Here is a 21,734-nt window from a genome sequence, read left to right on the forward strand (position 1 = left end):
AAACCCAAATGGCTTTCCCTCTCCCTGTGCTCTTACAATGATCCAAGAGCAGTGGGATCTCCCAGGAGATTGCTGGAATTGCCTTTCGGGAGGTTTTCTCCCGGCACCTCCTGTTCAAGCGCCTCGAGGCACGGGAGCTCAGTGCCGGGCTCCCCAGAGGCAGCTGCAGCATCGTCTCTCCTTCGTAACAGCAACGCGCAGCAGCTATCGGGACACCTTCTAGGGACACAAAACCAGCACGGGATCAGCTGAAAAGCCCAAGCTGAGGCTGGCTGGAGCTTTTTTCCTTTGAGGGTGAAGAGACCATTAGATATGCTGAAGGCTTGATTTTCAGTTAAACCTCAGATGAGCCTCCAGTTTGGAGGGTGTGATGGTGTGCCCTCAGTTCAAATAAACCGTAACTACAGGCAGTTCAACAATTAACGCCTTGCGTTACGAGTTCAGACAGGTCGGCAGGTATCTAAGCAGCAACATCTCTTGTCTGCAACTTGTTGTCGGTGAAAGATACAGGCACAGGTCTTTCCAGACAAACAGCTGCACCCACAGCAGACTATTTCTGAAATCCTGCCCCTCAATAGTACCGACATTTGAACACAGGGTGGAAGCTCTCCTCCATCCCCCTGCTCGGTCGTGGGCAGACAGGCGCCCAACAACCCTGGCAATCAACACGAGAGCCCAGCTCCGTCCTTTGTAGCAGAGGGAATGCCACCCTGGACTTTGACTAACAGGAATTGTACCTCTGTCAAACTGAAGATATTATTACAGGTGTTCATAGGAAACCAGACTAAATGATCAAATATTCTTTTCCAAATCTATGAATTCATTGCAAGGTAAGCTTCTCAAACTGGCAACATCTCCTTTACAAAAAGGCACGTACAGCATTCTTTAGGCACAAAGCATCAGTTATTCACTTTAAGCAAACAAGTACATTCATGAACAAAAATGTTCCTAATATCGTAAACACTGTGAAAACAGTTGATGTTTTGACTAATATAACATGTCTCAAAGCTTTTGTGTGCATAACTTAAAGTCCAGTGACTCATGTCCAACTTCTGTTTGGTCTTCATCGTTCCCTCACCCAAAAGCCTGGGAAAGAGTTTTATAAAGCCAGCGACTGGCTTGAGAAGGGTGCGGAGCAGCAGGACATCAGGTCCCTGTTTGTGGTCGCAAACCCTGCTAGCGGGAGCTAAAGGTTGCCACCAGGGAGCCGGGTGCTGCTCAAGCCTCGTCTCCTCCCTCCTGGGTGCTGTGGGAAAGCAAAGCCGATTCCAGTGGGAGGCAGCGCACATCACCGGGCTGGCTACAAGGTGTTGAAGGTTTATTTATCTCAGGCATCCGCGCAGGGAACATGTAAAGCTTACGGATACAAGCCTGAGAAAAATGAACTTTGATACTTTTACCGGGGAATAATGAAATAGTTTGTGAACTGCTTTCCAAAAGAAATATCCATTACCCTCAGGCTCTCCGCTGTTGTTGTAAGCAATGGCCAAAGCAAGAATTGCAAAAGGACTTAAGTGCCGAAGGGACATGCAAGTACTCAGTGGGATTTCTAGCAGTGGCTAAGCAGGTTGGGTACCTAACTCCTACTGCAGCTGACAGGAACTCGTGTGTTTTCAACAAGCGCCCATGCAGTTCTGGGGCAGATTATCAGCTGGGACATCATCCTCTAGTTATTAGTGTAAAGCTGCAGGAAAAACTGTAGGCTGTATAGCTTCCCTCAGCATCAGAGCTCGGTCCTGCCCGTCTGTCTGCACCTTCAGCAGCTAAAATACCTCGTCCCACAGTTCCATCTCCGATTTCATTGGACCCAGCGCTTGCACTGTGGAGTAAATCCCAAGCCCTTTGAAGTCGATGGGAGTTTTGTTACTGGAGAGAATAAAGCCAGGTACTTGACCAGCCTTTGGTAATTGAAATGTAGTTGCTACATGTTCACTTTGTGGCCATTACGGATTTCACAGGCTTCAAAGGCAGTGAACGATTTGAATGCTCATGTTACGAGCCCTACAGAAAAATAAGATCTTGCAAGATGCATTCCTGGGTTTGACTTGCAGCTGGAACGCTTTAGTTTGTGCTTCAGATTCTGCCACTTCTCCACCCAGATCAAACCTGAGCCCCTCTCCAGACCCCTTTTTCCCATTCACTGGAGTCTGTTTCCATGTTGTGGGTTGAAACATGTAATTCTAGTAACTAAGAAAGGCTCAGGCCCACCCAACCCGCAAGCAGATGTGCCTTCTTTTTGGAGCTTTTTAAAGTACCAGTGCGATGGTTCCAGGGATGGTGCCCCAAGGAAGGGTATCGTTCGTTTTAACATTGTGCCCCAGCACCACGACGGTACCTGTGAGTACTAACAGCATCTAGAAAGGTACTGACAATAGCTTTGATATTATTTTTTTTGTGACTTATCTGCAAATCAGTTGATAACTCTACTCATCCCGATATGCTCGTGGACACAGTAGCAAGGGAACTTTAGCATGGAAGCCCTGTGGCTCTCCAAGAACAGAGCTGCATCTAGTTATCGCGTTCAGACTGTTCCTAAAAGCCACTGCAGCCTGCAAAACCTCTGACAAATCCTGAACCCACTTAGCAAGGCACAACTCTTCCCAGGCCCTTGGGGAGCTGCAGGAGGCATTTTGCATACCCCAGTGGGCTCTTGCTCAGCTAAGCGATGCACTAACGACCAGGGATACAACGCTGAACAGAAACAGCTGTATTTAAAGCGTCAGAGATATGTCTATAACCTCATTTCTCTCAGCACTGCTTTTACAAGAGGCTTCATATTTAGGAAACACGTTGCATTGCATCCCTCTGTAACAAACTCCCATTGCCGCTTTTAATCAGTCTTTGAAATCTCTTACTCTTCTCAAACACCACACAGGAAAGGGAATAAGACTACTAGAGACATGCAAAGCAGAATTAAGAATTTGCTGAAATTTTAAAGTGAATTTAATTTCTCCTAAGATTCAACAAAATTTACACAGATCTGTTTCACTACCAGCACAGCCAGTTTTCAGACCAGTCCTTGGAAACCACCTCCGGCCAACTGTATTCCTGCTGTGGCCATCATCCCCTCACCTGGAGGAGACCCCGGGCTGCGTTTGGCCGGCGGCTCTTTCCCGGGAGCATGGGGAAGGTTTTTATCAGTGGGGAGGGAGAGGGAAGGACAAGCAGGGATCGCGGGCGTGCGGGGAAGGGAAGGTGTGGGAGGAGGGCTGCATCAGGTCTGTGTACAGAGGGTGTTGCAAACGTGCCAGGGAGAGGCCCAGGGAGATCCTGGGGCCCTCTCAAAGTAGGAAAGTCTGAAAAATATTTTCCTAAGCTTGTCTTTGGACAGCTGCAGCCGACTTTAAGCAATGACACCAAGCAAACTGGAATCTGGATACTGCAGTTTTTTAATCCAAACAGATGTCTTCTAACCCCCGATCTCCTCTCACCCTCCCAGGATGCCCTTTCTGCCTTCTCCTCCCTCCACCTCCCCAAACCTGGACAGGAATTGCCCCTATTCTCCCATGCCAGCTCCGTCCCTGGGCTGCCCGTTAGTAAACTCGCACCATGCCTGTACCCAAACAGCCCCTCCAGGGTTAGAATACCAGTCCAGAGGATAGGATTATGCTCCTGGCTTAGTGGCTGGGGTTTACATGCTGAGTCAATAAGACATTTAACATATCTGTGCCTCCAGTGTTTCCCACTTTAAAACTGAAGCAGGAAGGTTGACACGTATTTCATGGAGTGGTTTAGGTTGGAAGGGACCTTAAAGATCATCTAGTTCCAACCCCCTTGCCATGTATTTGTATCCCATTTGGAAGTGGTCATTAGCATTTACTACCACTTGTCAACCAGCAGCTTGAAATAACAGAGCTGACGAGGGCGATGGGGAAAGCGCGTGAAGAAAATGGACACAAAGGCAGGTGCTGTTTGGTGAGAGGGCTACCCTGGAGCAGTATGGACCTTACATAGCATTATTGTATACAATTGCAGAGTTTCGTCGCGTGTTCTCTCTTGCTGTTGCTGAATTGCCAGCTGGGTCTCTCTAGTCCATGTTCTTCTTCATGCCCCAACTCATCAAGGCAGGTGATTAGGAGAGATGCTGCACTTCTGATTTTTGGATATGCTGCTAACACTTATGGCTACAAACCAAAGTGCATCCTAGAGGCTGAAAAAATACCCCAGCAAAAGGCAAAGAGCCCATACATACTGTTTCCACGAAGCTTCGTGGTTATTAATCCTTTTTCTTATCTTAGAATTACCGTGTTGCAAAGTGGCAGTTCTCTTCCTCACTGTTTCCTTTCAGGATGCTCTTTCTTGCCTTTTCTGTATTTTGTCTCCCTTTATTTCTCCTTTCAGTCCCTTTCTCTTCCACTAATGACCTGTGATTCCTTTTCTCACCCCACTCATGCCACCAGCCCTCCACAGCCCTTTGGCAGCTTCAGCCCTTCCACCTCCATAACTCCAGCTGCTTTCCAGACACCATCTCACGTGCATCCTGCCCGGCCACCCTCACTTTGCAATACTAGTTATTCATCCTTGATTCCAGAAAACACCAAGTTTACTAAGGAAATTTCATAGACCACACAGCAGTTATATGACCTGTAGACAAATTTTTGGGAGTGTTTCCAACAGGAGGTGCCTCTCCTTTCTGGCATCCAGCACCAGCCACTACCAAAGCGATCAGCAGACAAGTGCCAACCTCCTGTCCTCATCTTAGGCTCCATCGACAGCCCGATGCTTGAGAAAATTGAGCTGAAAGCCCTGAGTTTTATCATTGCTAAAAGCTTTGACACTCCCGCTGATGCAAGTACTTTGAACGCCGAGCCATTTTGATGTGGTCTCAACAAAACATACTTGTGGTCTGGATCCAGACTTCATCATTTATGTAACTCTAATCTAGACATTAACATTTCCATGTCCCAGCTTAATTTTCTGTAAAATGAGGATCATGTGCCTTTTCCTATCTCTTGGTCTCGTAGGAGGTTCAGTACAGTTTATCACATGCTCTGAAGTTCTCAAATGAAGGGACTGAATGCAGGGCCAAGGAACCAAAGTGCTTTTCTGCCTCCTGGTTGCAGAGCCATTATTCACATTGCTCCAAGAACGCTCTAAATATGCGTACAGTTGGTAGATAAGGTACCACAGGGCGAGATGTGCACTAGAAACCTTTTCCCTTTGTGCTTAGATCTTTATCTCAAACCTAAACCCCAAACCAGCCACATTAGTTAGACTTAACTAGCACTATCTCATATGACAACTCATTAGAGAGGAGCCCTAGAGCAAATTTTGTTTAAGTCTAACAGAATAACATTCCTTTGCCATGTTTATTATGTCGTGTCCAACAATGATGTCTAAAGGGCTTGCTGTCTATTAGCTAGTGATTTAATGCCGTTTGCCATAAGCCTTTGGAGAGCAGAGCATTTGACTTAAAGGGAGTTGTTCCTTTTAAAAGAACAAGAGGTTTCTTTTCATCGGAACAGGCGCTGCAACCTCGGGAACCTCTGCTTGCAACACCACTCAGGTTTTGCATCCCATCCCTGGCTGCTGCTGGTGGGCCAGAGTGGAAAGTGCTAATCCAGGAGTGCTTGAACTTCTCCAGAGCATCTGACATGGGGCCTTTTTGGGTCCAAATGTTCCAAGCGTGTGTGGGAAGGACATTTCCCTTTAGTGGGTCCCTTTGATCTCTCACTTTGGGCTTCCCCTCCAGGCCTATTGTTTGCACATTGCTGTAACTACAGGAAAACAAACGCATTATACAATTTCCCAGACTGACTCACCCTGGTACTTGATGCCTCATGTTGTCTGGTTACCCTGATTGCATCATGTCAGCATGGGAAGCTTAAAGGCTGGTTTTTCTGAGTAATAATACTGCAGTTGAGCAGTAGCTAAAAACAAAAAAAAGTTATCATCATTATTGCTATTATCTTCAACCTGCAAACTACAAGGGAGAAAACCCAAGCAAGCCAAGTCGCTATTAACTAAACCGTGTGTGAATCATGAGTTCCAGTCAGGGGCCATGCTTAAATGATGCAGTATGTGAATATAAAAACCCTTTACTTGTGGAAACTTGGACTCAGCCATTGGAACGGGCCAATCCGTACTACTCCCTCGTCCCCAGCTCCTCTGGGATGCGTTTTGTTCAGTGTGTTGTAAACAGGGAAGGGCGGGAGGTGTCCATGCAGCTGCGTCATGCACAGTGGGAACAGGGCCATTGCTTCTGGGTGGGGATGAAACCCCAGGAAATTTGTCCCCCGGTTAGGGTTCAAGCATCTGACATTGCTGTAACTCATGTCTACATGAGTAGGGGAGGGAGGGGGTTATTCGCACTGTTTATTTTCACTTGCCCTACATGCGCCCAGCAGAGCCGACGGAGCTCCGGAGAGCAGCTCCCAACGCCTGGCTTGGGGCTCTCCATCGCTGCCCCACGGCCCCTTCCTGAGCCACCCGCTTGGGCTGCCCAAACATCTGCCGAAATACTCTCCATTGGATCCCCTGTGCGTTAGCAAGAAACCGTTGGCAAGTTTAATACTGATGGAGGGCTTCTTCCACAAACCAAAACTTTGTTTAAAAGAAAGGAAAACTCCCTCTCCTGTGCCTTCCTCCATAGTAGGAAAATGCTTGGCGAAGGGAGGAATTACAATTGTTACAATCCCACGCCTGCAAAACGTCCCCTGCGAGCGTCAGACCTTGCCTCTTCCTTCTGAATTGAGCTGACACAGAAAGCCACAGCTTTCCCTCAGGCTGCCACACGCAGCACTAATTGCACCCTCAGCAGCACCGGCTGTATCTACATCCTCGGCGGTGCGGCATCCAGAAGACAGAATCCTCCTCTTACGCACGCCGGGTGACGCGCTCACGTGCTCCGCAGGAAATAATTTCCGAAGTTTAATTTCATGGAAGCCAGCACCGAGCCAGAGGCAGTGACATCCGATAGCTCGCAGAGAAAAGCCATCATCGCTCATACGCCCTGGCCCACAAAGGTTGAAAGGAAAGCTAGATAGTAAAAACAACTCAATAAAACTCCATTTCTGTTTTGAGTCAGCTGTGTAGGAGAAAAGCCTCTAATTTCCTGGTATCTCACAAGGAGAAGAATCACTAAAAGCTACGAGACAAAAGCCTCTATGCCGACGGCACTTCTCAGATTCATTTTTGATCACTTGATATTTTGTGCAAACAAGAGGCACTGTGTAAACTAAGTTAAATATATATATATATTTGCACTGACAAATCAATAGTGACAAAATTAATAAGGTTGTCTTTAAGCTTTGAGGACATAATTAAAGGGTTTTCCAAGGATATTTCTTCATTCAAAAGGATATAATTACACTTAAACAAGTTATCATGTTTGTGCACTGTTAAGTACAAAACCAGCTCTTGTGGGACTTGTCTAGACACTTCCACTGTGTTTCTTTGTTCTTGTTGTAAAGATGTTTTTTTATAGAGGAACTGCAACACTATCCAATTTTTTCCACTATTTTCATCCAAGTTTTTTATCTCTTTCTTAATTTCTGATAAGAGAAGATTCCTTCCTTTACAGAACTTGAGTTTCCTCAAATTTTCATTTTACAGAAATTTGCCAGGAAATGTTTCGTAAATCCAGAGTGATTTCACCCTTTTCAAATGCATGAAATCCTCTCAATTTCTGATCTTTCTCACTTTCTGGTATTAGTTCTTCAACCAGAATAACCCAGCAGCGGCCTTTAAAAAATTCAAGCAACGAATTGAAAGAAAATTGCCACCCAAAGTAATGTAGACCTGTGAGCGTGCAGAAGGTTATTGCCTCGATCAGTTACCTGCAACCTCAGACCGAACAAGTTTAAAAAACCATTACATATGTTAATAAAGGCATACCAGTGTCCCAGCTGACTTGCACCAATGCTACCATTATGCATAAAAGTCAGGAAATTATGTATGGAAAGGGTAATGAGCAGCATTGTCTGCCCAATTACCAAGTTTGCATATGCAAACAATAATTTTGCAAATCTGTGCCTGGCGAGCGTTTTTTCTGGAGTTGCATCAGCAGCTCTAAGGTTAACTGTAACACAGCAAAGTAACCCAAAACCACCTCAACTCTGCTTCAACCCATCCTCCCTTTTTTAGAGAGAAGAAAAGCGCTTCATCTGAAGGTGATTAGAGGGGAAAGCGCGCCAGCCCAGCTCCGGCATAACCTGCCTTTTGCTGACAGGCTGACCAAGTGTGTTCAAACATGTCTGTGAACATCTGTGGACTCCAGTGGAAAGTCTGGGTAACTGGGAATTACGCTTCTTTTTTTCAGGGATTCAGATTTGTTCCTGCTCGACTCTCGAACAATCTGGGCGGCAGAAGAAGGGTGGCTGGTGTTTGACATTACCGCAACCAGTAATCACTGGGTGGTGAATCCCCAACACAATCTTGGCCTGCAGCTCTCCGTGGAAGGCATCGACGGTGAGTGTCAGGCACCAACAGCAAGCAGCGAGTCCCTTTCGGGTATACACTTCCCACCCAGGAGAAGCCTTAAACTTTCAGTACTCTTTCCTTTGAATAGGATTTCTTAAGCATGTTTTTTCCCAAATTTGCTTAAGGTGCAAATAATAGTAATAAAAAAAAATAATCCATAAACGTATTTCAGGTTAAGGATGTACTCAAAGATTGGTAACCTGTCTGCAGTCATTTCAGTAGTAGCCCTGTACACATCCCCGTAAAGGTACGTATATGCTGCTGGCTGATCAGCAGGTAGCGCAGTCCAGTCAAGGAGAAAGGAAGAAACTTTGCTATGTGTGAAAAGATGCAACTGAGTGATGTAGAATGCTGGTGTTAAGTGGTACAAAAGACCTTTCAAATTCAGAAAACAGCTAGGAACCATTTTAATTTCCTTTGTGGCAGCAGAAATGACCAGTAAAGTTATGCTGGTCCGGACTCCAAGGTCTGTAGTGCGCTTATGGTACAAACCTGTGAGGTTTGGGAATGGGTGGGAAGACCTGGCTCTGAAACATCTCCAGAAAGGGTGTGTTTAGAATCAGGCAGGGAATTTTCCTAACCAGGTCTTAACTAAAAAGTCATGCTGCTTTCTCTTAAAGTTAAAATTTGTGATGTTCACTTGGAGACTTGTGCAGGGAAACCAAAGTATCCTGGATCTTCTAGGGGGTTCCCAGGACCTGGGGCCATCTGGAACTGCCTGGCTGCCCCACAGGAAAACTCAAGTAAAACCCAGCCCAAGCCCATTACAAATACTCTGGAGATAGTTCTCTAAGAACGTACTTTCATTCTCATATGCATCTACGATATCAACTTGCTATTGGTTTTTATGCAACACACTGAATGTTTCCAGTAAGTAGTATTTTGCATAAAGGCTGTGCAAAGCAGTTTTGAAACAGGCAACCTGCGGGGAGTCATTTACAGGAAAGGGAGATTTTACTCGTGAGACACCTGCAGACAGAGAGGTGCACAGGGTTTGTCTTAACCTGCCCTTTCTGAACGATCAGCGAACGCAGAAACCCAAACACAGATACAAAGCAGGAGCTTCACCGTGGAAGTTCCTAGTCCCCACCCCAATGACAGATGACTTTTGCCAGCTTTGTATAAAGATTCAAATTCAACCTGATTTACAAGTTAATCTAAACTCGTAAAGCTAAAACAGTGAGGCGAGTTAACAGCCAAGACAAGCTTAACCCGTTTTCGAGCACTTGTCCTTGTTTTTAGTTTCCAGTTTGCCTCCTAAAGGAAATACTTGGAAATACAGGAGTTGTGTCCACAACCACAGCACAATCGTTCAGTTGTGGTTCATGCATAGAAAAAACATCAAGACCCAGCCCAGAGTCCCCAGAAAAGCTGGAAGTAGGCTTCATCTCTCTAAACACTGCAGATCCTGCAGTATCACGCTCACACTCTTCTACCGATAAAGGCTTCTTATCACTCTGTCCTCCCCCATCCTCACCCAGAGATTTTACAGCAAAAGTCAGTCCCGTTTTTCAGCATTAAGGAGGAAGGCAGCTAATTTATGAATATGTTACAGATTTCAGTGGAGACTTTTCAGGATCCTGCATCCAAGGAAATGCTGGAACATGGCGCACACACACAGTAACTCTGTCTGCTCTGCTGGAGCAATCAGGAGCGGACCCTTAAAAGCACACAGCCAGATCTGTCACAGAGAGCTTTCAAAGACAGGAGTTCCCAGGTCGAGCGATAAGTGCATTCTCATCCTTGTTCAACTCAATGAAAATTCAGAATCTGGTTTCTTTTTACCCTCCTGAAAAATCTAGCCGAGTCTATAAAGGCTTGAAATCATACACAGAGTGGCTTGCTGCTTTCTCAAAACAGATTAACAAAATACTTTAATCAGCCTGTCATTGAAGTTAGAAAAGCCAACTGCAGTGTTTAAAAAGTAAATACACGGATACAGGAGCTGATTGTCTGCTTGTCTTCTGTAACCAAGTCCCCTGGCGGCACACCTTTGCGCTCACAATTCTCCGCCATACATGTGAGTTTTTCTTTCTGTTTTGAATGGCAAGGACGTGTCCTTCCTTGCTCCCCAAGTCGCATTTTGGATTTAGACCAACTGTGTGCGCTAACAAGAAAGCTGCTTTTACACCTGGACTTCATATGAAAATCATATGCTGCAAACACAGCAGGATTTTGACGCAACACTATATCCTTGGGCAACCCCCAGAGCTTTAAGTGAATTAGGAAAAAAAAAAAATAAAAAATCTTTCTTCGTATCTGTCATGACAAATAGAGATCCGTAACCATGAAGGCAATAGTCTTATTTAAAAAAAAATTCTGACATCATGAGTACTGTCCACATGGAATTATACAACAGAAATTAACTGATCTTTGTACTTCTTTATGATCTTGCCAAATAAGTCTATCAACGTGTATGACTAGGGTGGAATCAAAGGGTATCTGTGTGCTCTTAGAAAATGGGGATCAGCTCAAGCAGCAAGCAAAAGGAACGTTCGAGTGACTCAGGAGCCTCAGCGAGCTCAGCCCGGCACCAGCACTTGCGAAGAGCAGCTGCCCACTTCGGTTTACCGAGTTTAATACTAAAGATCCTATTTTTGACAGTATTAAAAAAGCAGGTTCATAAAAGCAGAGAAAGCCATGCCCTCTGCTTCGAGAGCACAGCTTTAGTTCTTTTGGGAGAAGTTTATCATTGTCTAATGGGGACTACACATGTGTCCTCGTGTTTATCCTTGCTTTCCGGATGCACAGGAAAGGTAGAAAGTGGATTTTCCCCATCTTCATTAAAAAGAAGTATGCTACTTTACACACAGGGCATTGCATGCCTTTTTTCCCCCCTAAGGAAACATTGCCACCATTCTGGGCTTGAACACGACATGGTGTAAAACGAGGAATTCCTTGGTGAAATGCTACGTATTGCTGCACCAGCACAAACCCATTAACCGTGCGTGTGAAGCTGGGTCCCCTCACTGCACATTGCTGACCTACTCTCTAGAGACGTGGTAGAGGTAAAATAATTTGCACCGGACAAACCACAGCCATAGATGTCCCTGCTAGTTTAAACTGCTTTGGGAAGCAGAAAGGTTTCTTTGAAGGGGCAGGAAAAGCCGTAGGAGTAGTGTTCAGTGAGCTCTAACTCCTGCAGCTGAGCTTGTTTTCAGGAAATAAGGCTTCGATCTAGCAAAGCCTGAGCACAAGTGGAACTACTTATATATTTAGCATTAGCTACTTGCTTAAGCACTTTGTGGGCTCAGCCTCAAATGTTAAAAATGAAAACTGTTTGGACAAGTTTCTGGGAAGGAGCTTAAGCAGAAGGTGAAGGAGCTGTTGATGTGTGGGCTCCTCCGCGGATGGCGTGCCACGGGAGCCGGCCACGCCGGGCAGCGCCGCTGCTGCCGCGCTCCCATTGAAACGCCCCTTCAGCCCGTCCCCTCCGCAGATCCCGGGTGCTGCAGCATGGGAATTACTCACCGAGCTGCACACTTTTGGACAAGTAGAGAGCAGACTCCAGCCTGGGCCAGTCCGTCCTTGGCCTTGAGCTTTGACCACGGCCCCCTTTTTTCTGGGTCTGTCGCATGTCTTTTCTTTCGGCCACGTGCAAGAGCTAAGATGGAAGCAATCCTATAAAGCAAATTTATGCGCCTCGGCATTTACTTTGCTCATCTTAAACACAGCAGTTATAGAACATTACCTAGAAATACTTCAGGTTAGCAGCTTCTTTTCACATGGCAGTCAGAAACTAGCAAGATAAGGACATTTTTGTCAGCGGACGGCAGAGCCCCTCGCCTGCTCTCCCCGGCCAGCTGCCCCTCAGGGCTGCTTCTCTAGGAAAGCGTCAGCCGTCCTTTGGCGTATTTGCTTTGCTGCTGACAAGGCCCAGCTCTGTTGTTAGCAAAAGGATCACGAAAGCCATTAACATAACTGACTTAGCAGCAGTACTCAGGAGCTTGGAACGGAATAATCCTGGATATCACCCCGGCATGTCACAGCAGCACCCAGGCGTCCTTCAGGGGCAACAGGGAGAAATGTTAAATTTTCCACTGCCACCCTCTCCTTGCATCTTTTGTGAATAATCGATTTAATTCTACGGAGAAGCCACCTAATCATCTTTTACCAAAAACCCGTTTATTTTAAAAGCCCAGGATGAAGGAAGCATGAACGGGAATCAACAGTTTTGCAACAAAGTGAGCGGGTACAGCAGCGCTGAGATACTGCAATAACCAAAATGTCTCTAAACATCTGAACTATTTATTTCTCTCAGCTACAGTGTATCTGGAATTCTGTCAGCATTTCATACAAAGCATTTTTATTTTAAGTTAATAACCTTCCAGTGGGAATTTAGTGTTCCTATGGGCTAAGTTTTATGGTTTCTTTTATAGGATCACTTCAAATTATAGGTTGGTGAACTTAAAGAAACCCCTCTAAAGAATGCAGGAAAAGTTAATGCTAAGCGGATTTAGGGTAAAATAATTATATGTAGGACTATTTTATGTAACTTTTACACGCAGATATAAAATGAAGTTAGCTGTGCTGGGCTGCTCTTGTCAGAAGCAGCTTTGCCGATTAAGTCCAGGCCCTTGGCGGATCGACGCATACGGATGTGCCTAGGAATCACCCTTCCCAGCCAGCCGGCAGCTCTCCTCCTTATCCTTACTATGTCTGCTGCAAAGGAAGAGTTACTGCTGTCCCTCTTATCAGTCCCTTCTGTCATTAAGGGCAAAGCATCAATCCCAAACTGGCGGGTCTCATCGGAAGGCACGGGCCACAGAACAAGCAGCCGTTCACGGTAGCCTTCTTCAAAGCCACCGAGGTCCATCTCCGCAGCATTCGCTCCACGGGAGGGAAGCAAAGGAGCCAGAATCGATCAAAAACACCAAAGAACCAGGAAGCTTTCCGGGTGTCGAACATTGCAGGTACAGCCTGGGTCTCTGGGTCCGTATTTCTGGGTGTGGGATAATGGTTTGCTGGACTTGACACTGGATGGGAATGGTTTCTCCCATACTCAGCCTGATTGCTGTGTCTTTGGTCTACCGCTAGCATTCTCTTGCTGGTTTGAAACTACTTGGGATTAAGGATTGTTAAAAAAAAAATATTAGAAAAATAATGTTTCTTTGAAACAATGTTTAATTGAGGGATTTCTTAATCCAATATTAAAAAAAAAAAGCCATCTAACCAGAAAATCTCCTTTTCTCCCAGATGAAATAAATTCTCATTTTGAAATGTAAGATAATTACATTAAACCAATGAGTAAGTTATCGAAACAATAATATATTTCAGTGGATCTGAATCAAAATACTGTAGATTATCAGAGTTTGCGATTTTAAATTTAGCCCCCAAAAAGTTTAGTAGTCCCAAAAGTTTTGCATGGAAGAGGAAAACCCATTTGTTGCTGAGGATAACCGCAGCTATTCTGGGGGGAGCTGCGCTTCCTAATATGGAAGAAAATTCCATCAGGCATTTGAAATAGAAACGTGGCTTAATTACGAGATACCTCAGAATAACGGGGCCTTGGTGACCTTCCCAGCAGGAACCGCAGCGCGGGGCCAGCTCTGCCAAGGGCAGTGGCAAATTCCAGCTCCGTTTTCTGCAAGCGCTCACTGAATGGGAGGAGAGCTTGCAAGGGGTGGAAGGAAAAGGACAACGTAGGGCACAACATCGTCTTACACAACTCACCTTCGCCTTGGGTTGCTCGGGGTTACCTACAAGGCTATAGGAGAGCTCTCTCCCATCGGTTTTGTTGCAGCTTCCCAATATTTAATCATGTCATTCCTGTCTGAGGACTAATGATGATTTTCTGCAGCACTGGCAACAGATGTGTTTCTCTGACCTGCCCGCATATGTGTATTTCCATACTTCTCACCCAAATTCCTGGAGTTTCTTAAACATGAGCCATGGAAAACCATTTTCCGAGCTCTGGGTTTTGCAGTTCTGTAAACGTAGATGGTCTGCACTTTAAGTGTGCATTTTTATGATTTATTTCATATATCAATTCAATAGCGGACAAGAGAATTTCTTACTTCTGTGAGTAGGTTAGAAAAGTCCCTGTAACCAGTATCCGCTTCCAGCTTGGGGACCCCATGTTGAGCTAGTTACCATCAAAAAGAGTTGAAAAAATATTTTTCCGGTACTTCTGCTTGGGTCTCCAGTTCAGGCTGTGTGACCAGGATGCACACAACTTTAAAACTGCACTGATAGCTTACAATTGTCTACACCTACGGTTCAGACCCGTGCTTTGTTCTTTGGCTTCAGCATTGTCACCCATTTCAAGAAGTCTGTAATCTGGACCCAGCTGCACTGGACAGAACAGATTCTACATTATCTTCACGTCAAACATTGCCTTTCTAGGCCTGAAGGTGCAACTATCACCAGTAACGCAGGTGATTCAAAGACAGTTAGAAATTTAGAAAATAGGTAAATGGTGCCTTTCCCTATCAGTCCTTTCACAGGTCCTCATTTTCTAGAGTAGGCAATAATCAGAGATCTGCTTTTTACTAATATGAGGTCAGAGGAAGCCCAGAAAAAGAAAAAAAAAAAAACAAAAAAAAGGAAAAAAAAAGCTATTTTCCCAGGCCTTTTTTGGATTTGCACAAAAGGCCAGAGAGGCTTTTCATATGTAAACCTTTTTCAAACTCAGCCTTTATTCTATGACTAAAATTGAAAATGTTTTAAAAAATAATAATAATAAAAAAAAAAGCCACAAGTGCAACAGGTGAGCCCAGCCTGACGCACCCCCTTTCCCCGCGCAGAGAACAGCAGCAGCGACCAGCGACAAGCCTGCAAGAAGCACGAGCTCTACGTCAGCTTCAGGGACCTGGGGTGGCAGGTAAGGGCTGTGCGTGGCCGGGCGGTGGGCTGGGGCGCCTTTGCACACCACTTATTGAGCAGCAACAGTAAGAACAAGCTAACAACCAGATTATTTTTTTTTATCCCAGGGTCGGGGGGAAAGTATATTGCCTTTAGCATGGTGAAGGAGCACTTCTGCAAAGTTAGGGTATCCAAATATTTAGCGTGAGACTGGCGAGAAACTCAACATTAGTTGGGTCCTTCTGAGAAACTGTGGTCCCCTGACTTCCCTCTGGCAGCGCACGCGGCTCTCCGTTTTCATCATTTCTTTTAGACCCAGTTAAAGATGTTTTTGTTTCTGGAAGCTCGTACCTGCATTGCAGCAGTGGGTGAAGTGATCCTTGTGGGCTGCCAGGCAGATGCTGCTGAATGGATAAACGAAACGCAGCTACGCTATGGGCATGTTTGCCAAGTGGGATATGTCCCTCCAGCAAAAACAGCCGCTTAAGAGGTGCCTAAGTTAGCATTTAAAAAGCCAGAGTACCAGATTTGTATGTTGCAGACTACTGTAACTGTATGTAGACGTATGAATTGATAGATTTATGTGCTGTTCTACTTTGTTTCACTGTACTATATTTCTGTCTTTCTCCACAATCTAACATCTTCAATTTAATCAAGGACTGGATCATCGCTCCGGAGGGCTATGCTGCCTATTACTGTGAAGGAGAATGTGCTTTCCCGTTGAATTCATACATGAACGCTACAAACCATGCCATTGTACAGACACTGGTAGGTGCACCGTAGCTCCTAGTACAGGGTTATTTCCGATAGGTGCTACTCAGAAATAAGTTTCTACACAAAAAACATCTCTAAGCTAACAAGAGAAGGAAGGTCTGCATTAGCTCATTAAGACGCCTGCAGCATCTGGCTAAACATGTCTAGCCAAGTGGCCTGAATTAATAGTTGGCTGAGAATTACCCTGCCTTTGCTGCAAGCATTGACATGCTCTCTGTAGTTTCAAAGGGCCCTATGATAGACATCTTAATGGCGGTACAGTCCCACCGCACGGGAAGGAAAGAGCAGGATGTGAGACCCACTGTCAGCATCTCTTGGGAAAAACTCTGTACGGATCCGCCCGCAGCGGATTTGGGGACAGACTGAGGAAGGGATCAGTGAATCTCAAAATGACACAGCCCAGCTGCTCTGGGGGTGTACTTACGTTATGAAATTGTGCAAAGATGTCCAGATGGGAGCCCCAGGCTGGCATGTCCTCATGGCGTAGTGCCCGTGCTCAGGGGGACTGTCGCCCCGGGACCACCCGGCCCCAGCGGTGTCACCAAAGCCAACGCACCCCAGCTCTTGGCATAGGCCAAAAGACACGCAGGTCCCCAGTACCCCGGCTGTGCAGCATCCCCGGCTGACCTGCCCGGACACCCTCCCCTCCCCAGCTCAGGTTCAGCTCAACAGCCCCGGCCCCCCGCGCACATCGGCAGGGCACGAGGAGGCTCACACCGCCTCTTCATCTACATCCCATGTCCTGGGCACATGTAAGGACAACATTGCAAAAAGTATTAAGGAAACCAGAAGCATCTGTGTTTCCAAGGGAAGAAATATCTGGGTGTTTTTCTCCTGGTAGATTGCTTTTTATTTGCCTTTTTGCCCCCCACTTCTCCTCAGAGGTCCCGCAGCAGGGAGCAAAGGGGACCTGGAGCCGTTGGCCCCAGCTGGGTTTCAGTGCTGCCAGGCACAGGGATGGGGGCCCTGGTGGGGTTTCTCACAAAACCTCGCCCACACGTCCCACAGAGTTTATCGTAAGTGGTACGCTTCTGCAGAGCGCCGACTGCTCTGACAAATGGGGATTTTTCTAATGAGAACCTGCCTCACTGAAAGATTTCCAACGAGATCTGACTTGGGTGCGTGCATCAGCCTCCGTACGCGCAGGGGACATCTCGAGACATTTGTACACAAAGCCAGGTGTTCAAAACATGTCTGAGTGGCTGTATGGGACAGACAGAAGGTTGCCCGGGAAATAAAAATATGGGGGAAGAAAGGGGAAGAGTAAATCTTAACAGGCGTCTGCTTTCATTCCCCAGGTTCACTTTATAAACCCAGAGACTGTGCCGAAACCCTGCTGCGCTCCTACGCAACTCAATGCCATCTCAGTGCTCTATTTTGATGACAGCTCCAACGTTATCTTAAAAAAATACAGGAACATGGTGGTACGAGCATGTGGCTGTCATTAGATTGGTAGGAAAGACACAAAAAAAAAAAAAAAAAAAAGAGAAGTTATTTGTAAAGAGTGGTTTTGTAGGGCTGTGTGGGGGAGGGGAAAAGGTTAGCACTCCAGCAATGGGTTTAAAAAAAATCCCAAACGGTTTTTAGGACCGGGCTTCTGAAAGTTCAGACAATGGAACAGTTTCTGGATCTAAGTGGCATTTGAACACATTTTGTTTTCGTTTATTACAGACAATGAGCTTGTAAACTGAAACAAGCCAGAGAAACCATGTAAAACCAAATCTGCCTACAAAATTGGCTCCTACAATACATACTTTTGCAAATGAGTCTTTCTGAAGATTGCAAACTCACTAGTGTTGATTGTGAGTTAAAAAATAATAATCTATCCAAGGTGAGAATGTGCTGTGACTAATAAGCATGTGTAGTTCCTGTAATACAGTTTGCAATAAAATAAGTAAAGAAAATATACCTGGAGTGAACAGGTATTTTGTTAAAGAATTATTACCTCCATCCCTCCGTTTGCTTCAATTTCATAAGCAAAAGCAAAGATCAAGTATGTGCAACTTCTAGTTTTAAACTACAGTAGCAAAAGCTGTATCTGGATTGATGCAAGTTCAAAGGACAGATTAGTCTAAGGGAAGAAAAAAAAAAAAAAAGAATTTTCTAATTGGCAAGCAAAAGAACTGAAGAAAATACTTCCAAAGAGCAAGACTTTTTGGGTATACTTTTTTTTGTCAACAGGGAAAGAAATTTCCTCTAGCAACCAGAAAGAATTTGAATTTGCTATGAACTTGAAACAAGAAAGCAGCAGAACGTTAAGAAACAGGCATTAAACCTAAGCAGCTATGGAGTTGTGAAAGCCAGCTAAAGATCCTGCTCCTGTTTGGAAGATGTCCATTGACTTCACTGACAGAACAAGCTCCAACGCTTTTGCAAACTCGCGGAGGCTCAAGCGCAGAAGGTGCTGTAAGCTGGGACGTACACCCAGCACCACACGGCTCAGCTAGAAACAAGCTAGGAAGCCTTACTTCCCGGAGTCAGTGTTTACGATAAAAGCCGTGCTCTATTATTGGCTTCGCCTTTTAAAAAAAAAAGTAAAAAAAAAAGTAATTCCCTTTCAAGAGCCACAGCAACAAGCTGGAACCAGGAGCAAGAAAACGTCCCCTGAAGGCTTCTCTTTTTCCTTCTTTTAAAGTCACAGGTTACACAAACATCACGCTTATGTAATTAAAACTCAATTAAAGTTGTTGTGAATAAGAATACAAAGTAGCAGTAACCAATCACAAACTGATTGCACACTTCGGCATACCTTGCCATTAACAAAAGTAGGATTGGCAGAAGTTTCACCAGGGAGATAAAAAAAAAAAAAAAAAGAAAATTGTGCCCAGTAAAACACCAGGTCCTCAGCACACCCAGCTCTAAATCTCCAAACTTCAAAGCCCTAAACCTCCAACAGCTGGGTGCAGAACATAATGGATCCCTGGAGATGGATCTCTGCACAGCGAGCGGACAGGGCGATGCGGATGCAGCGGGAACTTGGCTCCACGTCTTGCCTTAGAGGAGAGTTAGAGAAAGAAGATAAATGAACGCAACCACCCCATTCTGGAAATCAGTCACTGCTCTTCTTCCTTTAAGTCACAGATCAAATCCAGACCAGATGCCTCGCTTTAAAAAGAATAAGCGGAGAAAGAAAAAAAAATATATTATGAAATAAATTGGAAACTTGTTTCTGATGGTCGAATTCTAATCTCATTTAAATCAATTGGTGTTTTCCCAGTAGCAGGATTAGGCTCATGGGAAAGTGCCAGTCCCTCCATGGCATCGACAGGCGCTGGACCGCCGCCTGGGTGAGCAGTTGCCACATTGCCCCTTGTGCCCGGCTTCCAACCCAGGTGACCCAAACACCTGCAGGACCAGCCTGGCTGCGGCACCCACGCTCCGCGGGCACGACTCCAGCAAACTTGCTAACTGCCCCACGGCGAGACCCTGACCGCACAGTTACAGACAGCCCAACGGCAGGACGACACCTGAAGCCAAAAGACCATCAGTCCCCGGAGCCTGCAGAGACCGTCTACGACAAACAGCCAAAACCGCCCTCAGTGCGTCTCTTACCTAGAGCGAGGCGTTGAAGTCACACAGGTTGGAGGTGTCTTTTGACCTCGTACACGTATATACAGCAGTGCTTCAGTAAACCTCCTAAGGGAAGTGAAGGTGCTGCCTAGAAAGTTAAAAACTAATCATGCCTAAACTTCCACTATTTAGTAGTCAAGGATTAGTTTTTTCTTGCGGGTGTTTCAGTGTTGGTGGTCACTGCGGTGGTGTATTGCATTTTTAACTTGGACCACAGTATCTTGCTGTATAGGATTCATATATTAAATATTATGTGGGGATTGTTTCTGTTTTGTTTTAGTTGGGTTTTTTTTAGACATACTAACAGGATTTCTGTTGCTAGGCTCAACATCAGCTTCACTGTTTGTACATTTTTTATGTAAATAGTTGTCACAAGTGGAAGAATTATTTATTTCCATCTCTGAATTCCTTTTCAATCACATCCAGGAAAAATGATTCTCGGTTCCTAAACACATTTGTTTCCTTATTTAAGATGATATTTATTAACAGTTGGCAAAAACGCATACATGTTTCTGGTTCTTTTCATAGAGCAGTTGTCAGAAGCCTTTTGTACAAACTAGTAAAATAAATCATTGCATCTTTACAAAAGATATCCCAACAACATTGTGTATCTGTGTGGTTATTCTCCCTATATTCGAAGAACCGTTTTGGCCGGGCAATGCTTTATCTTGAGCCTCTGTTTTCCTGTAGATCAGTCTCTGTGTACGGGCAAAATCAGCACATGGCGCTATTTGCTGCGACTCCTTCAGTCCAAATACAACAGAGAGGGAAGAATACAAAAAAAAAAAATGAATATGTTTTGCAGACTGCACTGCAGAAATCCATGATTGAATTATAGTGCAGCTGTCAGCAGCTGTTTCAAAGAAGCAGGGGGTAAATTAGTTCTGTTTACTGCTAACATAGTTCAGAGATTTAGTCATCCCAATAAAATTATAGAGGCACAAGAAAGGAAAAAAGGAACTCCAAAAGAACATCAGCCAAGAAGCTGACATTTTCTAATTTAGATTGTTTTAGCATATTTCAGAGATGCTGCTGGCATGAGGTTTCCTACTGTGGATACCACACCGCATTGCTATGGAGGCAGCTGGAAAAAAAAAAAATGGTCTAAATCCCTGTATTAACTAAACCTTGTATCTTCAGGGCATAACAGCAATTTGGGGGTTCTTGTTTACTTTTAACTGTGAGCAGAGTTGTGCCAGTTTATGTAGATGCATTTGCTGATCCAGAGGCTTAAATCATCAGCTTTTTGCAGTTAAACTATCATCTTTCACAAGCAATTAGAAATTCATAAGTAAATTTGCTTCGTTCACTGATCTGAAGTCCAGCAAAGCATCAGTGGAAAGACCTTTATTGTCCTAAACTGATGCCTACTTGGTTTTTGTATGCCTAGACTAATTTTAGGAGGATCCTCTGGTATTTCTCATTATGGTCCTGATGGTCTGCATTTAGACCCAGTGTAAGTCAGAGGTTTTTCCAGCAAGGGGAGGGGAAAAAAAAAAAAAAAAACAAACAACAAAAAAAAAGGAAAGAAACCAAGGAAAATAATCCCGGTTTACAGTGCCAGTCTTGCAGCCAACAGAAGCTTTACCACTAACTTCAACACGTCTAAGCCTTATATCATGAAATATCGGTTGGTTTCCAGCTCTGCCACAAACACAACTTGCTGGATGTGCTTCGTAGCAGCTTTCCCAGCCTGGCAGCCAAAACTCCGTTCCCGAGCTGGTTGCAGCTCCCTTCGGTCCACAGAGCTACTGTGGCTTTGTCTCCTCATCTGCTGCTCTGGAGGAAGAACTCTTGACATGAATACGTACGCTGCCATGAACTGGCAAGGCCATAAAACTAGTGAACCAGCTTCAAACCGGCTAGATTTATCTGAGTAATGACATTTTAAAGCACATCATTTGAAACATTTTATAGATCAGTTATTTTAACTTCCTTTCAGGCCAGACTTTGAGGATGTTGTGTTTGCTTAATTGAGCTGGTTTAGATCTGTTTCAGTACTGACAGTAGGATCCTTTTGTCCCTATGCAGGAAACTGCCGGGGTTGCTGCCAACGTTCATATAATAAAAGATAATGATTTAAGTAAGCCTTAGTGTAATTTTAAGATTTCTGATTTTTATGGAAGTGTCAGCTGTAAAAAGCCGAAAGCCAGGGAGGGAGAGCA

At 45.0% G+C, this 21,734-nt stretch overlaps 1 protein-coding gene across 1 annotated transcript in view; it reads left to right on the plus strand.

The window, feature by feature from the left end:
• The window catches only part of BMP7 (bone morphogenetic protein 7), a 47,484-nt gene extending 27,322 nt beyond the window's left edge, over positions 1 to 20,162 (plus strand). The window contains exons 3-7 of the mRNA XM_054218871.1: positions 8,261 to 8,409; positions 13,137 to 13,334; positions 15,168 to 15,244; positions 15,883 to 15,993; positions 17,298 to 20,162. Coding sequence (XP_054074846.1) covers positions 8,261 to 8,409; positions 13,137 to 13,334; positions 15,168 to 15,244; positions 15,883 to 15,993; positions 17,298 to 17,447 — 685 coding nt within the window. The 3' untranslated portion in view covers positions 17,448 to 20,162. The remainder of the gene's footprint in view (positions 1 to 8,260; positions 8,410 to 13,136; positions 13,335 to 15,167; positions 15,245 to 15,882; positions 15,994 to 17,297) is intronic.
• The last annotated feature ends 1,572 nt before the right edge of the window (positions 20,163 to 21,734 follow it).

The sequence above is a fragment of the Rissa tridactyla genome, chromosome 12 (assembly GCF_028500815.1).
Source record: "Rissa tridactyla isolate bRisTri1 chromosome 12, bRisTri1.patW.cur.20221130, whole genome shotgun sequence".
Lineage (NCBI taxonomy): Eukaryota > Metazoa > Chordata > Aves > Charadriiformes > Laridae > Rissa > Rissa tridactyla.